Raw genomic sequence first — 15,437 nt, forward strand, 5'->3', positions numbered from 1 at the left:
AATCCTGCCAAGCCAGCTCAGAAATACCTTCTCTTATACAAAAATTCAAAGCAAAATGAGCAGAATGTGATAAGATAGAGACAAAGTCTTTTATGGTGTCTTTCACATCAAATACAAAACATTGTCATTTTCTCTAACTTCATTATTTTGTCAACATTCAGTTGAATTCTGTTATACTAAGTTAGCTCATCACTGTCTTCTGAAGCTAAATTTCAGAGGCTGCCTTCAAAACAAAATCCCCTAAATCATTCTTCTGCAAGTCCTTGGTAAAAAATTATGCACCATTTCACCAGTCTCAAAAACTGATCTATTATACCAAAAGGGTTGGGAATAACTCCAGACCTTGAACTTCTGTTTTTTAAATCATTGATTTTCTCCAGTACTGGTGAGAGCAGAGTGGTCTCTAGAGTGTGTTGTAACAAGAGCCCCGAATAGGAAGCTAATAGAAAACCTTCAGGAGATTAAACTAGGTTCTCAGCAAGTAAAAAAAGTCATCAGACTATTGCAGCAACTTGATTTAGTTGATCTGGATGAAGATTTTAGTAAAGTTTCTTGAACCCCCAAATTTCTTCTCTGAGAGTTCCTATGGCAGATTCCCAATATTGGCAAATTCTAGTACGGGCAAAGTTTGAGGGAGCAGCAACGATACCATGGCTCAAAAGAAGGAAAACCTTGGTTGTATAGAGTAGCACAAAAGCTGAGCAAAGAGTACATAATATGTCATTATTCATATATCACTAAGACTCTTTGAAGTAGAAAGGGACCTCGTCAAACACACCCTGCCCAAGCAGGGCTGCCTAGAGCCAGTTATCTGTCCAATTGACAAAGGGTAATATCCAAAAGAAGCAAAATACAGAGCTTTAGTTGTGGATACAAAAATGCTGCTAGCAAGGATTTTCTTGCTATTTTCAAAGTCCATGAGAGACTTTTCTCTCTCACAGAGAGGTAGCAGAGTTATGTAAACAACCAAACACCTGCAACCTTGAGAAGCCTTGTTTATGGTACAGTAGAAAAATATTTTGACAATGGATCTTTTAGGATTTTAGCCAATCACCCCCAAGGGGTGGCTGATCCTTTGTCCAATTAGACTATGAAGAAAAAAGTCTATAAAAGAGTTTGTAAAATAATTAAATAAATCAATCTTGCTGCACAATTCCTGCCTGCTGGATCTTCTCTCCTCCTCCTCCCTATGGCTGTGGGACATGGTGATACACCCTAGGACATTTTAATATTTAGTCACTTAGTTTTCTAGGATGACCAAAAGGAAAAGAACAAATTCAGAAGCCATGACACTAAATTTCAAGGCAACTGCAATCTTCCACAGTCTGAATCTAAAAATTTGCTTCATCTTTAGAAGAACAGACATTTCAGAGATAACAGATATTGTCTTAACTACTCATGCCTGAATTCTGACTTCAGAGTCAGAAACATTTGCTTTTAATATAATCCACAGCAGCATCACCATGATCACCTAAAAGTCTCTGCCCTCCTAGTGGTCACAGATTCAGTGGGTATATTGGGTAGGAAGCCAAAGCATTTCAGTGCTCTGCCTGCCTGTTTTTTGTTTGTTTTCTTAATAATGAAGGGATTGAGTACAGGATAAAACCCCCACTTTGTAGTTTATACACTTTTATATTAATTGGGCCTCCCCAGTTACATTACAGCCTTATCCTCATGTATCTCAAACATTAGAAAAGAAAAAAAAAGTATATTATTTTGACTGATCTCTATAATGAATGAACATCAAATAAAAAGGGAAACTTAAAATATACCTACCTCTATATTACCCATCTAAAAATGGTGGCCAGAGCGGTCACTAAAATATGGAGGGAAGAAATTGAAAGCCAAGTTCAAAACCTAAGTTTAAGTGATACAAGTAGCTGTGACATTAAGTTTCAGTCTACCTTTAAGGAAGCAACTAAAAATACTCAAATTTTGTAACTGAATATGACAGTAATTATAGACCTGCCTTAAAAACCACTGGATTGATCTGTGTTGACTTTTGTCTATAGACAATGACACAGTATTTTGGTGTTTCAAAAATTGCAAAAGGTTAAAACTCTTTAACAGCATTTAAACAAGACATCAGAGTCAAGGCTGAACAAAAATAAAAAGGGACACCGTGAACTAAAGCTACTTGCTTAAATCTGCCGAGTTTTTAACTATTTCAGAAGAAATGAGCTCTTAGTTTCAATCATAATAGGTTATGAATTCCCTTAAAGAATGCCTTGTATTTTTTTGCACCAGAGGGCTCTTTTGTCTTCAGAGCTGTGGCAGGTCTGGAGCCAGTCTCCATGCCTGCAAATTTTTCCTCTGTCTAGAGGAGCGAAAGAGAAGATGACGCCACAAATCACTTGCTAGCCCCAAAGGATCCAGAACTATCAAAGCACAAGCAATCCTCGGTTCATGCAGCTTTGCTTCTGTCAGCACAGGACATAAAAGCATCTTTGGCTCCATGTTTTGATAACAGAAATGAGTACCTTGTCATGCTTTAAATCGCTGCTGAAAGACTTCTTTAGTGAACCTGACAGTATTTGAAATGCTGCTGCACTTAAGGTCTGCCAATCACAATTAACAGCAACAGATTTACTATTCCAAAACAAATAAAACCTGCCATTTTTCTGCTGAATGAAGAGCTGATGAATGAAAACAGAGGCAAAATTACCACAATAGCCAGTTACCCTGACAATGAAAATGATTTTCATTTCTCTGTATTCACAAGGATTAGTAAACAATAACGCTTCAGCTAATATTGTTTTTGGTATATTCAAATTGAACGTGAAATGCAGGCTGACATTATAAATGCATCTCTTTTGCACTGAATTTCTGAGTTCTTCTGAGTCTTTATGTTTACTTCAGTCTGTAAGTGTCATGTATTTTGGCATCAACCCCTGTCAATGTGTTTCATTTTTCCTTCTAGCTAATTCAGGACAGTTCTGCTTGTTCTTTGTTCTTTGAAGGAGACATGTGTCTATAGCTTTCCCTTACTCAGTACGAGCCAAGTGAGTATTTTATATTGTTCTGGTGAATTCTATAGAGTTTTGTTGAGAATCCACATGGTAGAGCAGTAAGGTGTCTCTTCTCTCTGTAAATAATTCCTCCCACCTTCCAAATTTTGTGAATTTCTTTTTCTGAAGTCGCACAACAGTTTTGTTGCCCCCAGATGCTTTGTACCACCAGCAGGTTTTACTGAGTTGCACCTCACATCCCTCTTACCATAGGGAATGGATGCAGATCTGCTCAAATAAGTTCCTTTTCTTTTCTTTCCTTTTTTTTTTTTTTTTTTTTTGGTCGCTGTTGAATTCTGTTATTTTTGTCGCCTGGTCCCACTTCTTTTCATCTAACTTCTTCCTCAACTTCATGCTGAATTCAAGGCTTCTCTCTGAGCCCTCCTTAAGCACTCATTTTCACTGACTGGTCAAAAAATCCTTTTCTTTTTGGGCTAACTGAGCATCTATTGAAGGGCTCCCTTTTGGTCCACTCTGGATCTATGAGTTAGGAAATTTCAGGAAACCAGGCAACACAGGCTTCCTTGGGTAAACCATGAGGCAAACAATTCAGGTTAACAATTTTTCAGACTGAAGTGTGTTAAACTAGCTGTGCCGCCTTTGAACCTTTGCTGGGCAGTCTCCTAGAAAGCTTTTAGGGACTCATGTTGAGAGTACAGCAGGGATGCTCAGACTAATAAACCTGTGTAGAATGACTCACATTCATGCAGTAAGGAAACTAATTCACAAGTTCTAACCTAACAGGAGGACAGATGTAATGATTCTCATTCTGTAACAGACCAACTGCTCTCACACAGCTGGATTCCCTAAACAGTTACACTGGGGATGTTTTAGATAGAAAGCTTTATAACCCCACCTATACATATTCAAAAAACTTCCATAGGTCTCAGCTACTCTGAAGTCTTTGGTGTTATTAAAAACAACAAAAAAAAAGGAAATCACAAAACCCCTGAAACAATCTCTTCAGGTCTTCCTCAGCTAGTCATTACTGCTCAATGCAAATGATAATTTTAAAAGTAATGTCTCTATGCTCATGTGTTTAAAATCACCCCTCTTGTGGAAACTTAAAATATAATTTCTTCTTTTTTTGGATAGTGACATTAATTTAGCTTTTTTTACCCTTCTAGGAGCTTCATACTTGATTTTTATGGATACCTTTAGCTTTTGTGGATGTCATCTGATTGTTTCGAAACAAGAATAATGTAATGCTAAATAACATGTTGCCAGTGTTACGTAAATATGACCCCTTTACCTACAGTGTTCCATCCAAATTCAGGTTAAAACACAAGGAACTGTCTGTGAGTTTGGGGCTGTAGTGGCCATGGCTCTTTGTAGAGCAGATGTTCTATGAAATTAAAACAGGTGTACCTGCAGTGCCAGCAGTGACTGAGGAACAATTACATGGATAAGCAAGACGGTGTTCATTCTGTTTTGCTGTAGAGTGTTATTATCTAAACCCCCTTTTGCTCTTATATTAAGCTGTATTTTCTTATTCCACTTTGCACTACAACCCCAACTTGTAGACCAGAATCCTAAGTATTATATACCCAGCCAAGATCTGCAGTCCCTGATGTCTTTAGGATGCATGATTAAAACTCTGCCAGAAGAGTAAGGTTGTGAAGGACTTGGGAAAATAAGCAGAAGTGGGGAACAGCCTGGGCTACACCAGATGCTAGAGGGGATTGAGAAAGCAATCAGGAAGGCCAGAGAAGCTTGAATCTAAACATTATATAGGAAAATTGAGATAAATCAGAAGAGGGAGGAAAGACTATCAGACACAGTAAGATCGTTCAGCACTGCTGACTAGTCTAAACTTAGTCCAAAATCCAAATCCCAGCATTCTCTGCCTATGTAAGAACATAACACTTGTTAATGTTCAATAATTCTCCAGCAAATGATGAGCAATACTCTTTTTTAGTCAGAGCAAAATCACTTTTCTGTAATAACAAAACAACAAATCACAAGCTAGCATGTAGTGCTCCGAACTTCTCACGGTTCTCACATAGGGCAGCCAGATATCTAGGAAATCTTTTAGCACAAGGCTTTCCAATCCTCCCAGCTCTTGTGGGCTGTGGGAGGGAGGCAGGGAAGAGGAAGGTCTCTACAGCAATGGGGAGGACATACAGATTTTCTCTCAGAGGCAGAGCCTCCCTCTGTCTCTTACCTTGTTGCACAAAGGATCCATAGACAAACCACATGGAGTTGCAGAGAGTTGTAGACGTCATGGACCCCATCTGAAGGCGCGGGGGGTTGAGCCAGTTCAAGAGGTAGACCAGGAGCCCGACTAAGAGCACTGTGCCAGCAATGCAGGCCCACAGGGAGAGGTCAAACGGGGCCAGGCAGGCAAACATGTCCACTGTCTTCTCTGCCTTGCGCAGCAGCACGCCCACCGAGTAGTCCATGTAACGTGTTGTGAAGTCCACCACATTTTCCCTGTCCGGGGTGATGGTTAGGGCAGAGATCCCTATGTCAGCTCGCTGAGGAGAGGAGGAGAAAACAATGTGCATAAGTAGGAGCTAACAAAAAGATCTTTGTTCCTCTGTCATTTATAGCAGCTAAGCTTAGGGAGAATCAGATGCCAGGACCAAGGTCTTCAGCATCATATATGTGAGCACAGAAAGGTGACAAGGTAGATAGAACATGTGTCTTAGTTTCTGCAAGCAAACCTCACTTGGTGGACTCTGGCTACTTTATTTTTTACAGGTACAATTAGAACTTCAGTGAAAACAAGAAAGGTTATTTAAAGTGGACACATGAATACCATTTTAAAAAGCCCAAATACTGAGCAATAAGACTGTGAATTCTAGATGTTTTAATACGACAAAAGAGTACTTAAAATATTTAAACTTCTACTACCTTGATTTAATCCATTTTTGTTCTGCCTAGAGCAGTGTGGAGTCCTTTGGAAGAGGGTGAGGAGAGCACAAAAACTTGAAAGTACTGAGTCATTTTATTAATTCTTGAATTTCCTTCTTGCCCAAAGAAGGCAGAGATTCCTAGTTCCTTAGATATGTGATTTGAAATATTGAGTGGGAAGGTATGGCAGCTGAAGCTGATTAGAAAATTTTGTAAATCAACCAGACTCTTTTAATACGATGTGCAGAACACTCTGCGGCCCATGGTACAAACATACTCCTAACCACAGTCCTCTTAAGACTTCAGCTTAAATGACGTTACTTTAACTTTATATTGATTGTTCACTGGCTTGAGAAAGTGGCAGAGCCTAGCTGGAAGCCTGATGATTTGGACAAAAAAGGGTTTGAAAATATTGATTTTCTTAAAAGCTGTGAATTAGAGCTTCAGCTTTAATTTGTGTGTTAAATTCCCTGGTGTCGTAAGTGAAGCTGTGTTGATGAGCACAGCTGAAACCATGGCTTCACGAATTCACTTCAGGTCCCTTCCTACCAAATTCTTGTGAGTGATGATTCAACTGCCCTTGGCCCATGGGCAGCAGCAAACTCAGTCAGTAATTAGAATTGTCTATGGAAATGTTCAGGTTATCTGAGTCTCTCTATCCTCTCATCATATAACTTCTGTTTAACAAGTGACTCAAGTGATTCACAGCATCTGCTGACAGTCAAGTCCTAGCTCCAATGAGAAGGATGCAAACCAGCCAGCACCTGAACTGTTTTCCACAACTGTGAACATAAATATGTTTTAGAAAGAATTTACAAATATAAAAGTCCAATAGTTGTCAAACAGGAAATTACAATTATATTTAATGAATAGCATAGGTTTGGGGCTTTTTCCCTGAATGTATATCAAAAAGCAAAATAGGAATTTAGGGGTAAAGGAGGACATGTGAAAAAAAAAAGTCCTAGACTCAGCCTCTGCTCATTAAATTAGCTGGGTTATTAATTATCAGCATATTACTAAAATACTTCCCTACCCTACTAGATCATTGAGTTTCTCATTCAAGTTGCATTGTTGTAAGATGTTGAAAGATTTTCTACTGAAAAACGGCATACACCAGTATAGATACTTTTACCAAATAATAGTTGACTGTATGACTAATAGAATTTTTTTCTGTTTTCCCCTCCTTTTTACAGGAATTTTTTTTTCCATTAAATACATTGAAGACCATTAAAGGAAAAAAACAGACCACATATGGAATTTATGGATATACTACTTCTAATTTGCGTCTCTGGGAAGCAGGCTCTCTGCATTCCCCAGAATTATGGTTCCACTCCAGTTATCAACCAACTATGACAGTGAACAATATTGTGCTAATGGAAATGTCACATTTCCTTTGTTGCACTGCAGCAACAATAGCGATATAGTTGTGTCTTGGTACTTTATACGCTACATATTTAATTAAGACTTTGAGGTGACCTAATTGCAGCCTTCCTGTGCCTGAAGGAAGCCTACAAGAAAGATGGAGAGAGACTTTTTTTACAATGGCCTAGAGTGACAGGATGGGGGGAAATGTAAACTGAAAGAGAGTAGGTTTAGACTGGATCTTAGAAATTCTTTACTGTGAGGGTGGTAAGACACTGCCACAGGCTGTCCAGAGAAGCTGTGGATGCCCCATCCCTGGAAGTGTTCAAGGAAGAACTCTGAGCAACCTGATCTAGTGAAAGATGTCCTGCCCATGGCAGCGGGGTTGGAATTAAATGATCTTTAAGCCATTCTGTGACTCTATATGTCTTTACTTCTTGAGAGGTAGCAAAGTGAAAAACAGAAAGGAGAGATATAAATCCTGACTTCTTAGCACTCTGATGTTCAGCTGCTCAAAACAAACAAACAAAAAGCTACACTGAAATATGACAACTCATATTCTTAAACTTACTAAATTGGATCATAAACACCAGTTTCCCAGAAAACTACACTTTTAGCACAAAATCAAGCTTAAGCTTCACTTGATACTTGATTTACTGATAGTGAGCATTCTTGATTACATATAGACTCTGTCATCTTGTTTCAAAACTGGAAGATGAAAAAAATTAAATGCTCATCATTAACATGTCAGATTGGATCAGAGAAGATATCAGTTTGAAGAAGTAAAGGTTCACTTAGTGCTTTTGAGATAGAAAGGCAAATGCATGCAATTATGTCAATATTTAGATATAAAGCTGCCAATATGAATTATAAACATGTATAGCTCTCCACGCACTAAGTTTTTGCAGTGCCAAAATCAAACAAGCATCATATGTCTTACACGTTTCTCATGAATGAAACTGTGACTCCTGAAACAGATTGAAAAAAACAGCAGAGGGCATTATTTTGCTCTCTGTCACCTGGACAGGAATTTATATTTATCTTCCTTAGCAGCAGTTCTCCTGAGGCCATTGTAGAGCAACATAACCAGAATGAGAAAATCCAGAAGAAATGACCAAATGGGTCTGATAGCATTGCTACTGGTGTCACAGAACCAGCTTATCAGCAAAGCCTAGAAATCCCTGAAATGCCCCTAAGCTACTACTGTAGCAAGCACATCTCATACACATGGAAAGCAATCTTCTGATGATTCCTGTGGTTCATGATCAAATATAGGGAAAATAAATGAACCTATTCTAAACCGGTCCTGTGAGGCCCTTCATTTTATCCACTTTCAATGTTAAATCAAGTTTCAACATATGCTAGAAGTGATAAAATGCAGTCCCACATTACACAGTTATTAACACGGACATGCAAAAACCAATCAGAGAGATATTTTTACTCAAGTTAACACACATAGATCCAAATAATTCTCCTTTTACTCAGCTATTGTTTTTTCTTCTCACTTCATCCTTCCTATATGATTTCTTCCTTCTTATGCTACCCATCTTGGGAAGGTGCAATAAAAAAAGAGCCTCATAAGAGGTTTCTACTTGATTTGCAGTTTCCCTTAGGAATGATTAAGCACGTATTTTCCCTTTTCTGATGGGCTTAAGTGGAATCAGGCTGTTTTCCCTATGCTATTTGCTTCCTCATGGCTCCTCATTGGAAAAAAAGTCCTTGCAATCAAGGTAGCACGTCGAGATGTGAAAAGCAATGGTTGATGGATGTGAATATCACCAGGAAGCCCACTCACGCTGGAAAGCCTACTGTGCTCTCCCAGAAGTGGCATTAGCCACTTTTCTTGTCTGTCACACAGGCTTATCCCTCAGGCAATCTGGATAGAGGGCAACTAAAGGAATCACTGTGAGAAGACACAGATAATTAACAGCAAGAGAGATTTGTGGTAAAGCACTGCTCCCTTGAGATGGCTTTAGCCTCTCCATGAAGGGCTGCTGAACTAATCCTGTTTGCAAGATGAAGCTCTACAAGATGCAGTGAGAGCCCTCGTCATTCTTCAGGAGAGGGACAAGAGCACCACGTGTTTCTCTCAAAGAGCATTTACTCTCTGAAGACCACCTAGTTCAGATGTTTAGGAAACAGAAAGCTTTGTATGGCATGTTTACATTCAGGTTATTTTGACTAGAAAACATGCATAGACCAAATGTGTACCTAATATAGGTCTTGACAGTCAAAGGAGGGGAGGCTTGAATCAGTTTCCAAGTTCAAATTAAAGACCACTTACTATGTGCTGCTGATTCCAGCTCCTATTTTAGCAGCCAACAGAAACCTTGTCTTCAAAGCTGGAACAGAGTGAACTTGGCTCAGGGTCATGTCTGCAAAGCCAGCTGTGGGCCCAGGGCATGTACTTGGAACAGCTGGGTTCCTGCCCTGCTATCCAACTCCAGCAGGGCTGCTGCAAACAAGATCAGCCTGGGACTGCTCTCCCTGATACCAGGACCTGCACCAGTGACTGCTGCACACTGAAGATGGTTAATGCAAGCAGTGAACATTGATCTTGAACACAGAAATCATGTGGTTGCCACAGCAACTGCTATTTCATATGGCACATCTTCTGTGGTGGCCACAGACACCCTTCTCAATGAGATGCTCTCTACAACTACCTGGAAGGAGGCTGTAGCAAGGGAGGGATCCATCTTCTTAGTAACAAGCAATAGGACAAGAGGGAATGGCCTCAAGTTGTGCCAGGAGATGTTGGGAGAACTTCACTCACTGAAAAGGTGGCCAAGCATTGGAACAGGCTGCCCAGAGAAGTGGTTGAGTCACTCCCCTTGGAGGGATTTAAAAGACAAGTAGATGTGGCACTTTGGGACATGGTTTAGTGATTTACTTGGCAGTACTGGTTTAGCAGTTGGACTTGATGATCTTAAAGGTCTTTTCCAAGCTGAACAGTTGTATGATTCTGTGCACTCAAAAAGAGAAGGCAGCTATTTTCCATTACCCTTGAGTGAGACTTGTCTCTTGCAGAACTCATTCCTGGCTGACACACTAACAGGCAAAGAGTACTCCCACTGTTCCTGGAATTCCTCCACTTGTTGGCCAGTCTATCACGTAAAACTTGGTTGGGAAAACAAGGAAATGCTATGTTTCAAACACGTTAGGCCTTTAATTTAAAACTATTCTCTGCTCCTCTACCTCCCCTTATAAAGCTGCCAAGCGGATGGAAATTTTGGGTCTGGGAGCAGAACTCAGTTCACAGTAAATAAGAAAGCAGCCTTTAAGAACAGCTTGCACTTGGTAAGGGGTAGATAGACGCTGGCTGCTCGCCCAGCAGTTCTTTTGCCTTGAGAGGGACAGAGAATGGGAGAGAAGGACACAGTGAACCTTTACTGCTAATTAACTATATAGGGGTAAGGAAGATGAAAAATTATACAGTGCCACAGTATAGGGAAAACATGGGTTTTGAATTCCAAATGCAGTTCCATTAACTCTTCATGCACTGTAATGGAACAGAAAGATTTCATGTCCACAAAGGCTCATTTACAGCAAAATCATAACAGACTGATAAATCTGTTGCACTCGAGACATCAATTTACAGATCTGGGGGATTACCACTTTCAAAGAGCTATTCTTTGAATCCCTGCCTGCCAAGGGGACAAGAATACTATACATGTTTTTCCTTTGAGCCATTTCAGTTGTTATGAGTTCTGCCTTACGAATCATTCATTGCCAATAAATAGAAAACATTCCAGGCCCACTTCCATTTCCAGACCATCTAGGACTGAGACCCCTCCAGTCTGTGTAATGCAGTGGCCTGATGAGTACTGTAGAGAGTAGGGTGTAGCATAATATCAGATTTAGAGGCAGAAAGAATGGTTAAAAAGAAATCAGTGGGCCATTGTGGTGCTACATCTCAAAATTAGATGAGGGATTTTCAGTTGCCAAGGTTTAGAAGATGACAGAAAATCTACTTCTTTAGCTGTGTCCAGCTTACCATTCATGAATACACAATTCCACCTTCCAGCTTCATAAAGACATAGGGAGATGGCAAAGGAAGTTTATTATTACAGTGTAGCTGTATGAAAGTTGTTATGGGTACAGAATGAGTAGCTGGTTTTTTTCCTTTCCAACAGGCTGCCGGGGTAGGAAGGCAGAATAGGTTAAACCTATCAGTAATTTTAACCCATGGAGGATAATACTTACTTTTTTTTAAAAAAAAATATTTTCTTTTTCTTTATTACAAGTCTTAGGTCCTGTATCTGACTGTGATTCTCCTTTCTGTTTGCTGTGCTTGTGAATTAAATTCCACATGCAGATTTGGAAAAACACTTCTATAGACAATGTCTATGTTATTTACATGAATATCTGCTCCAGTTCTTTAAGGAAGCACAACAAATGTAGGTCTCAATAACTGTAAAAGCTGCCTTCACATGTTAATTATGAGCAAATAAAATACATATATTCATGGTACAACTGAGGCACCAGCAGAATAGAGCCAGCCTAGTCTTCTCTCTCTGTTTGCAGGGAGAAACTGCAAACAAGTAAGATGAGAGGAGTGGGCAAAAAAAAAAAAAGGAAAATATTGCATATGCATTTGGTTCAATTTATTTATTATATAATATTGAACAATTAATGTCAAATTAAGTAGACTAAATGGATTATTAATTACAGAATAAATATTACTCTTGATTCATACATCTACATAATGTGTCATTATATATCAATAAAACATTTTCTGTTGATTATATACTTCACGTATTCATCACGCCAACATTTTTCTAAGTGCTATACGTTATTTATGTAATGTATCACTAATTACTGTAACACCAATTTTTCCTCTTTTGAACAGCCTCTTCAACTCATTTGTGTCAGGTATTGCCAAACTAATTAGGATAATGCACATCCCATTATTTGACCGCATTTAGATTTTACTTTGGGTGGAAAAAAAGAGATTGCCTTGCCTCTTAAACAGTTACTAGCAAGCGTTATTTCCAGCTTTTTTTGGTACTGCCCAATGGACGTTATCAAGGTCTGGCAACACGCAAGAAAAGAAGTGCTATCAGTTACTCATAAAAAAAGGTTACTGGCTGATGCAAACAGAACATACCACATATTCCTTAACTGTATCACACAGCTTTAATCAGTAAATTATTAATGACCTTACCTTAAACACCAGTTCTCCTATCAGGCCGTTCCATGACCCATCATCCTGAGGACTCCCATACTTGTGATCCGGTGCTACATAAATTTCGTATTTAAAGCCGAGGTAAGTGGCCAAGGCTTCCAACACATCTATTGAGAAGCCCTGATACTTCTTTGGTTTCCCCAGAACATTTTCAGACACCATGACAAAGGGCTCTTCCTAAAAAAACAACAAAGGAGGAATCTGTTAATAAAGCAATTATATGCCACGTTTGGGTGCTGGAGGCTTTTTAAACAAAAGGAGGGACTATTCAAATATTACTTATACAAAACTTTTCTAAAATACATAGTTAGCAGTGCCCCTTACATTCTGTGAAATGCTATTTTTTGTTGGATTTCCTTCAACACAGAAATTTTATTCTCTATTACATATTTCAGAAGTAGATCTTCTGCTGTAACATTTCAACTGAAATGCTTTTTAGTAATGCCTGCTGACCACACTTATGGTCAGCAGGACAGACATATACTCAATGTCTGGCCATAAATATGGAGGATTCAACAGAACTGCCATTTTCCACTAGCTGGGCAAACATTGTACCTAATGCAACCACTAATTCATGTTGTAAGGAAAGAAAAACATGGCAAAACTGAAACATGTACTGCTCTTGTCCTTCTACTGAACCCTGAATATAGGTCAGCTAAATTTAAATAGTTCTATCCGAAGAAATTCCATTTGATTAGTTTAGGGACTATCAATTATAGGACTTAAGGCTGTTTATAAGAATGATTCATGACTATTCATCTAAAACTTGACCATCATAAAGGATACAAATAGATATCAAAAGCTGATACTGAAAGTTCAGATCTCCAAAAAACATTTTTCTTCTTACTTTTCCAAAGACTTGTAATAGTTTTCTCTATTCTGTTATTCTTTCTGTTGTGCGATTTCTACACATTCCCCTTCACTTTTTATTTAAATGACACACAAAGAGAGATCATATATCTAAGAGCAAACAGTGTATATTTGCCATAGATGGATTTCACTTGTGCTTGTTCTTTATTTTCTCTGAAAACACCTGCCTGATCTAAGTAGAGCAAAATATTAAATCATCCCAAAAAGCATGGAGGCACTGTAACACTTAGGTAATTTTTAAAATATGCTACATGTCATCCTTTTAATTCATTACATGGCAATTTAATTTCATATGAGGTTAACAGAAACACCTTTTCTGAGGTGCAAAAAAGTTAGTTCTGACTTGTCATGGCTTGGCCAGGACAAGCACATGAAACCACTCCCTGACCACTTTGTCCTGGTCTGCAAAACCCACAAATATATCGAAGAAAACAGAATTGATTTTTTTGCAGTATTTGTGGCCCAAACTTTCATTGTTTCTCCAGTGGAATTCTTGGTAGTGTTTAAAATATTTCTTTATTACTCTACTACTTATATGTGCAAATTACTTTAAAGCCAAAGCATTTTCACAATTTTTTCATTAAGCCTATACCTCACTACTATTTTTAGCTTGTTGGAATGTCCTTCTGTATGAACAAGTGTCACTGAATTGCAAGCAGGATGTTCTTGAAATAAGAAAACACAATTTGCAAATGCTTGAGTAAATATTCTCAAGGACAGCCACATGCTGAGGGTGCTGCCAAAGAAGAAAGGATGCAACCAGAGTGCAGTGACAGGATGTTCTTTTCTGACTCCAGAAAATCCAGAAAAAAACCCAAACCCAAAACAAGTAGAAAATGTACCAAACAACCCCATCCCTGACCAAAAAAAAAGCATTAAGGGTGGACTGCCTCAAGTTATTATTTCTAGTTGTCAGATAGAATTTCTTTCTTCCATATTATCCAACATCAGTGAAATTGACTAAAAATGGAGGAGCGAAAGTAAAATGAATATTTAAAGTTGTTTTCCAGTGCCCAGGTTCCAAGAACATTGAATAAATTGAGACTAAGTTGGTGAAAGCCTCTCTTAAATGAGAGCGCAAAATGAATTCAGTCTTGCTGATCACCTGAATGATAGATTCCGTAAATAAGACTCAAAATTACTGGGAAGAAATGTTTCTGCAAAAAATAAACATGGTAGTTTATCAATCTAAACAGAGTATGCACAAAATTCTAAAGATTTATGTGTACAAAGGATGTTTTAGAAGTTGATAATTTTCATATTAGAAAGGATTAATTTTTATCACTAAATTATTTAGAACATAGTTGCTCATAAACTGATTTTCTACCCAGTTGCTCACTGTAGTGATTTAATGCACTGTTTAAAATGCAGTTTGTCACAACTAATATCAGTCCTTTATTGAGCAATGCAATATTGTTTGCTGTTGAGAGATTGACAAAAAGCCCCGATGTCCAGTGTTCTATATATATGTAATGAAATATAAACAGTCATTCAGCTTTATGCAAAGCAACTAACACTTCCCAATTTTTGTTGAAGTCTGGAGCAGCAAATAATTTAATCATATTCCAAGCAAAACTAAACCAATCTACTGCTATGATTTTTTTTGGTGTAATTGTTTATATTTCTGAGAATGCATTGAAAGAGGACAAAAATATTTGTCTTGATATTTTCCCCTCATAAATGCGGCAGGCTGAAACTATGCCAGTTGTCCTTTTTTTTTTGGGAGGGTGCCACGGGAGCTATGGAATGGTGTATGCATCCCTACAATATGGATGTTAAAACAATTGTCTCCATCCTTGAGAAAGCTGAATTTGCAGAAAGAAAATACACAAAGCAAAGCAGCAAGGATAATGATGAGCTTGTAGAAAGTAGGTGTGAAAAACAGCTGAGCTAACTGATGAGTCTGGAGGTGGAAAAATTCACCTGGATGATGAAAGTTCCATTCGACCCCAATAAATTCAGGAAAATCCTGATACACTTTCTCTCCAAAGCAAGTGTTGATTCAGACTATGTGAGAAGGTCTTTATCAGAGAATCCATACAATTGCCATCCTTGGAGATGCTCAAAACTCCCCTGGACACCATTCCAAAAACCTGCTCTAACATTTACTCTGCTGCACTCAGCTGCCACCCAAGAGTCCCGTCAAACCTAAACTG

At 38.5% G+C, this 15,437-nt stretch overlaps 1 protein-coding gene across 3 annotated transcripts in view; it reads right to left on the minus strand.

The window, feature by feature from the left end:
- The window catches only part of GRID2 (glutamate ionotropic receptor delta type subunit 2), a 710,183-nt gene that overhangs the window by 124,845 nt on the left and 569,901 nt on the right, over positions 1–15,437 (minus strand). For all 3 annotated transcript variants that reach the window (XR_004240290.1, XR_004240289.1, XM_032109710.1), the window contains exons 10-11: positions 12,391–12,588; positions 5,173–5,485 (exon numbers count right to left, since the gene is read on the minus strand). Coding sequence is in view for 1 of the 3 variants with exons in the window: in XM_032109710.1 (XP_031965601.1) it covers positions 5,173–5,485; positions 12,391–12,588 (511 nt within the window). In the remaining 2 variants the exon portion in view is untranslated. The remainder of the gene's footprint in view (positions 1–5,172; positions 5,486–12,390; positions 12,589–15,437) is intronic.

This window comes from Corvus moneduloides, chromosome 5, assembly GCF_009650955.1.
Source record: "Corvus moneduloides isolate bCorMon1 chromosome 5, bCorMon1.pri, whole genome shotgun sequence".
NCBI classification, from domain to species: domain Eukaryota; kingdom Metazoa; phylum Chordata; class Aves; order Passeriformes; family Corvidae; genus Corvus; species Corvus moneduloides.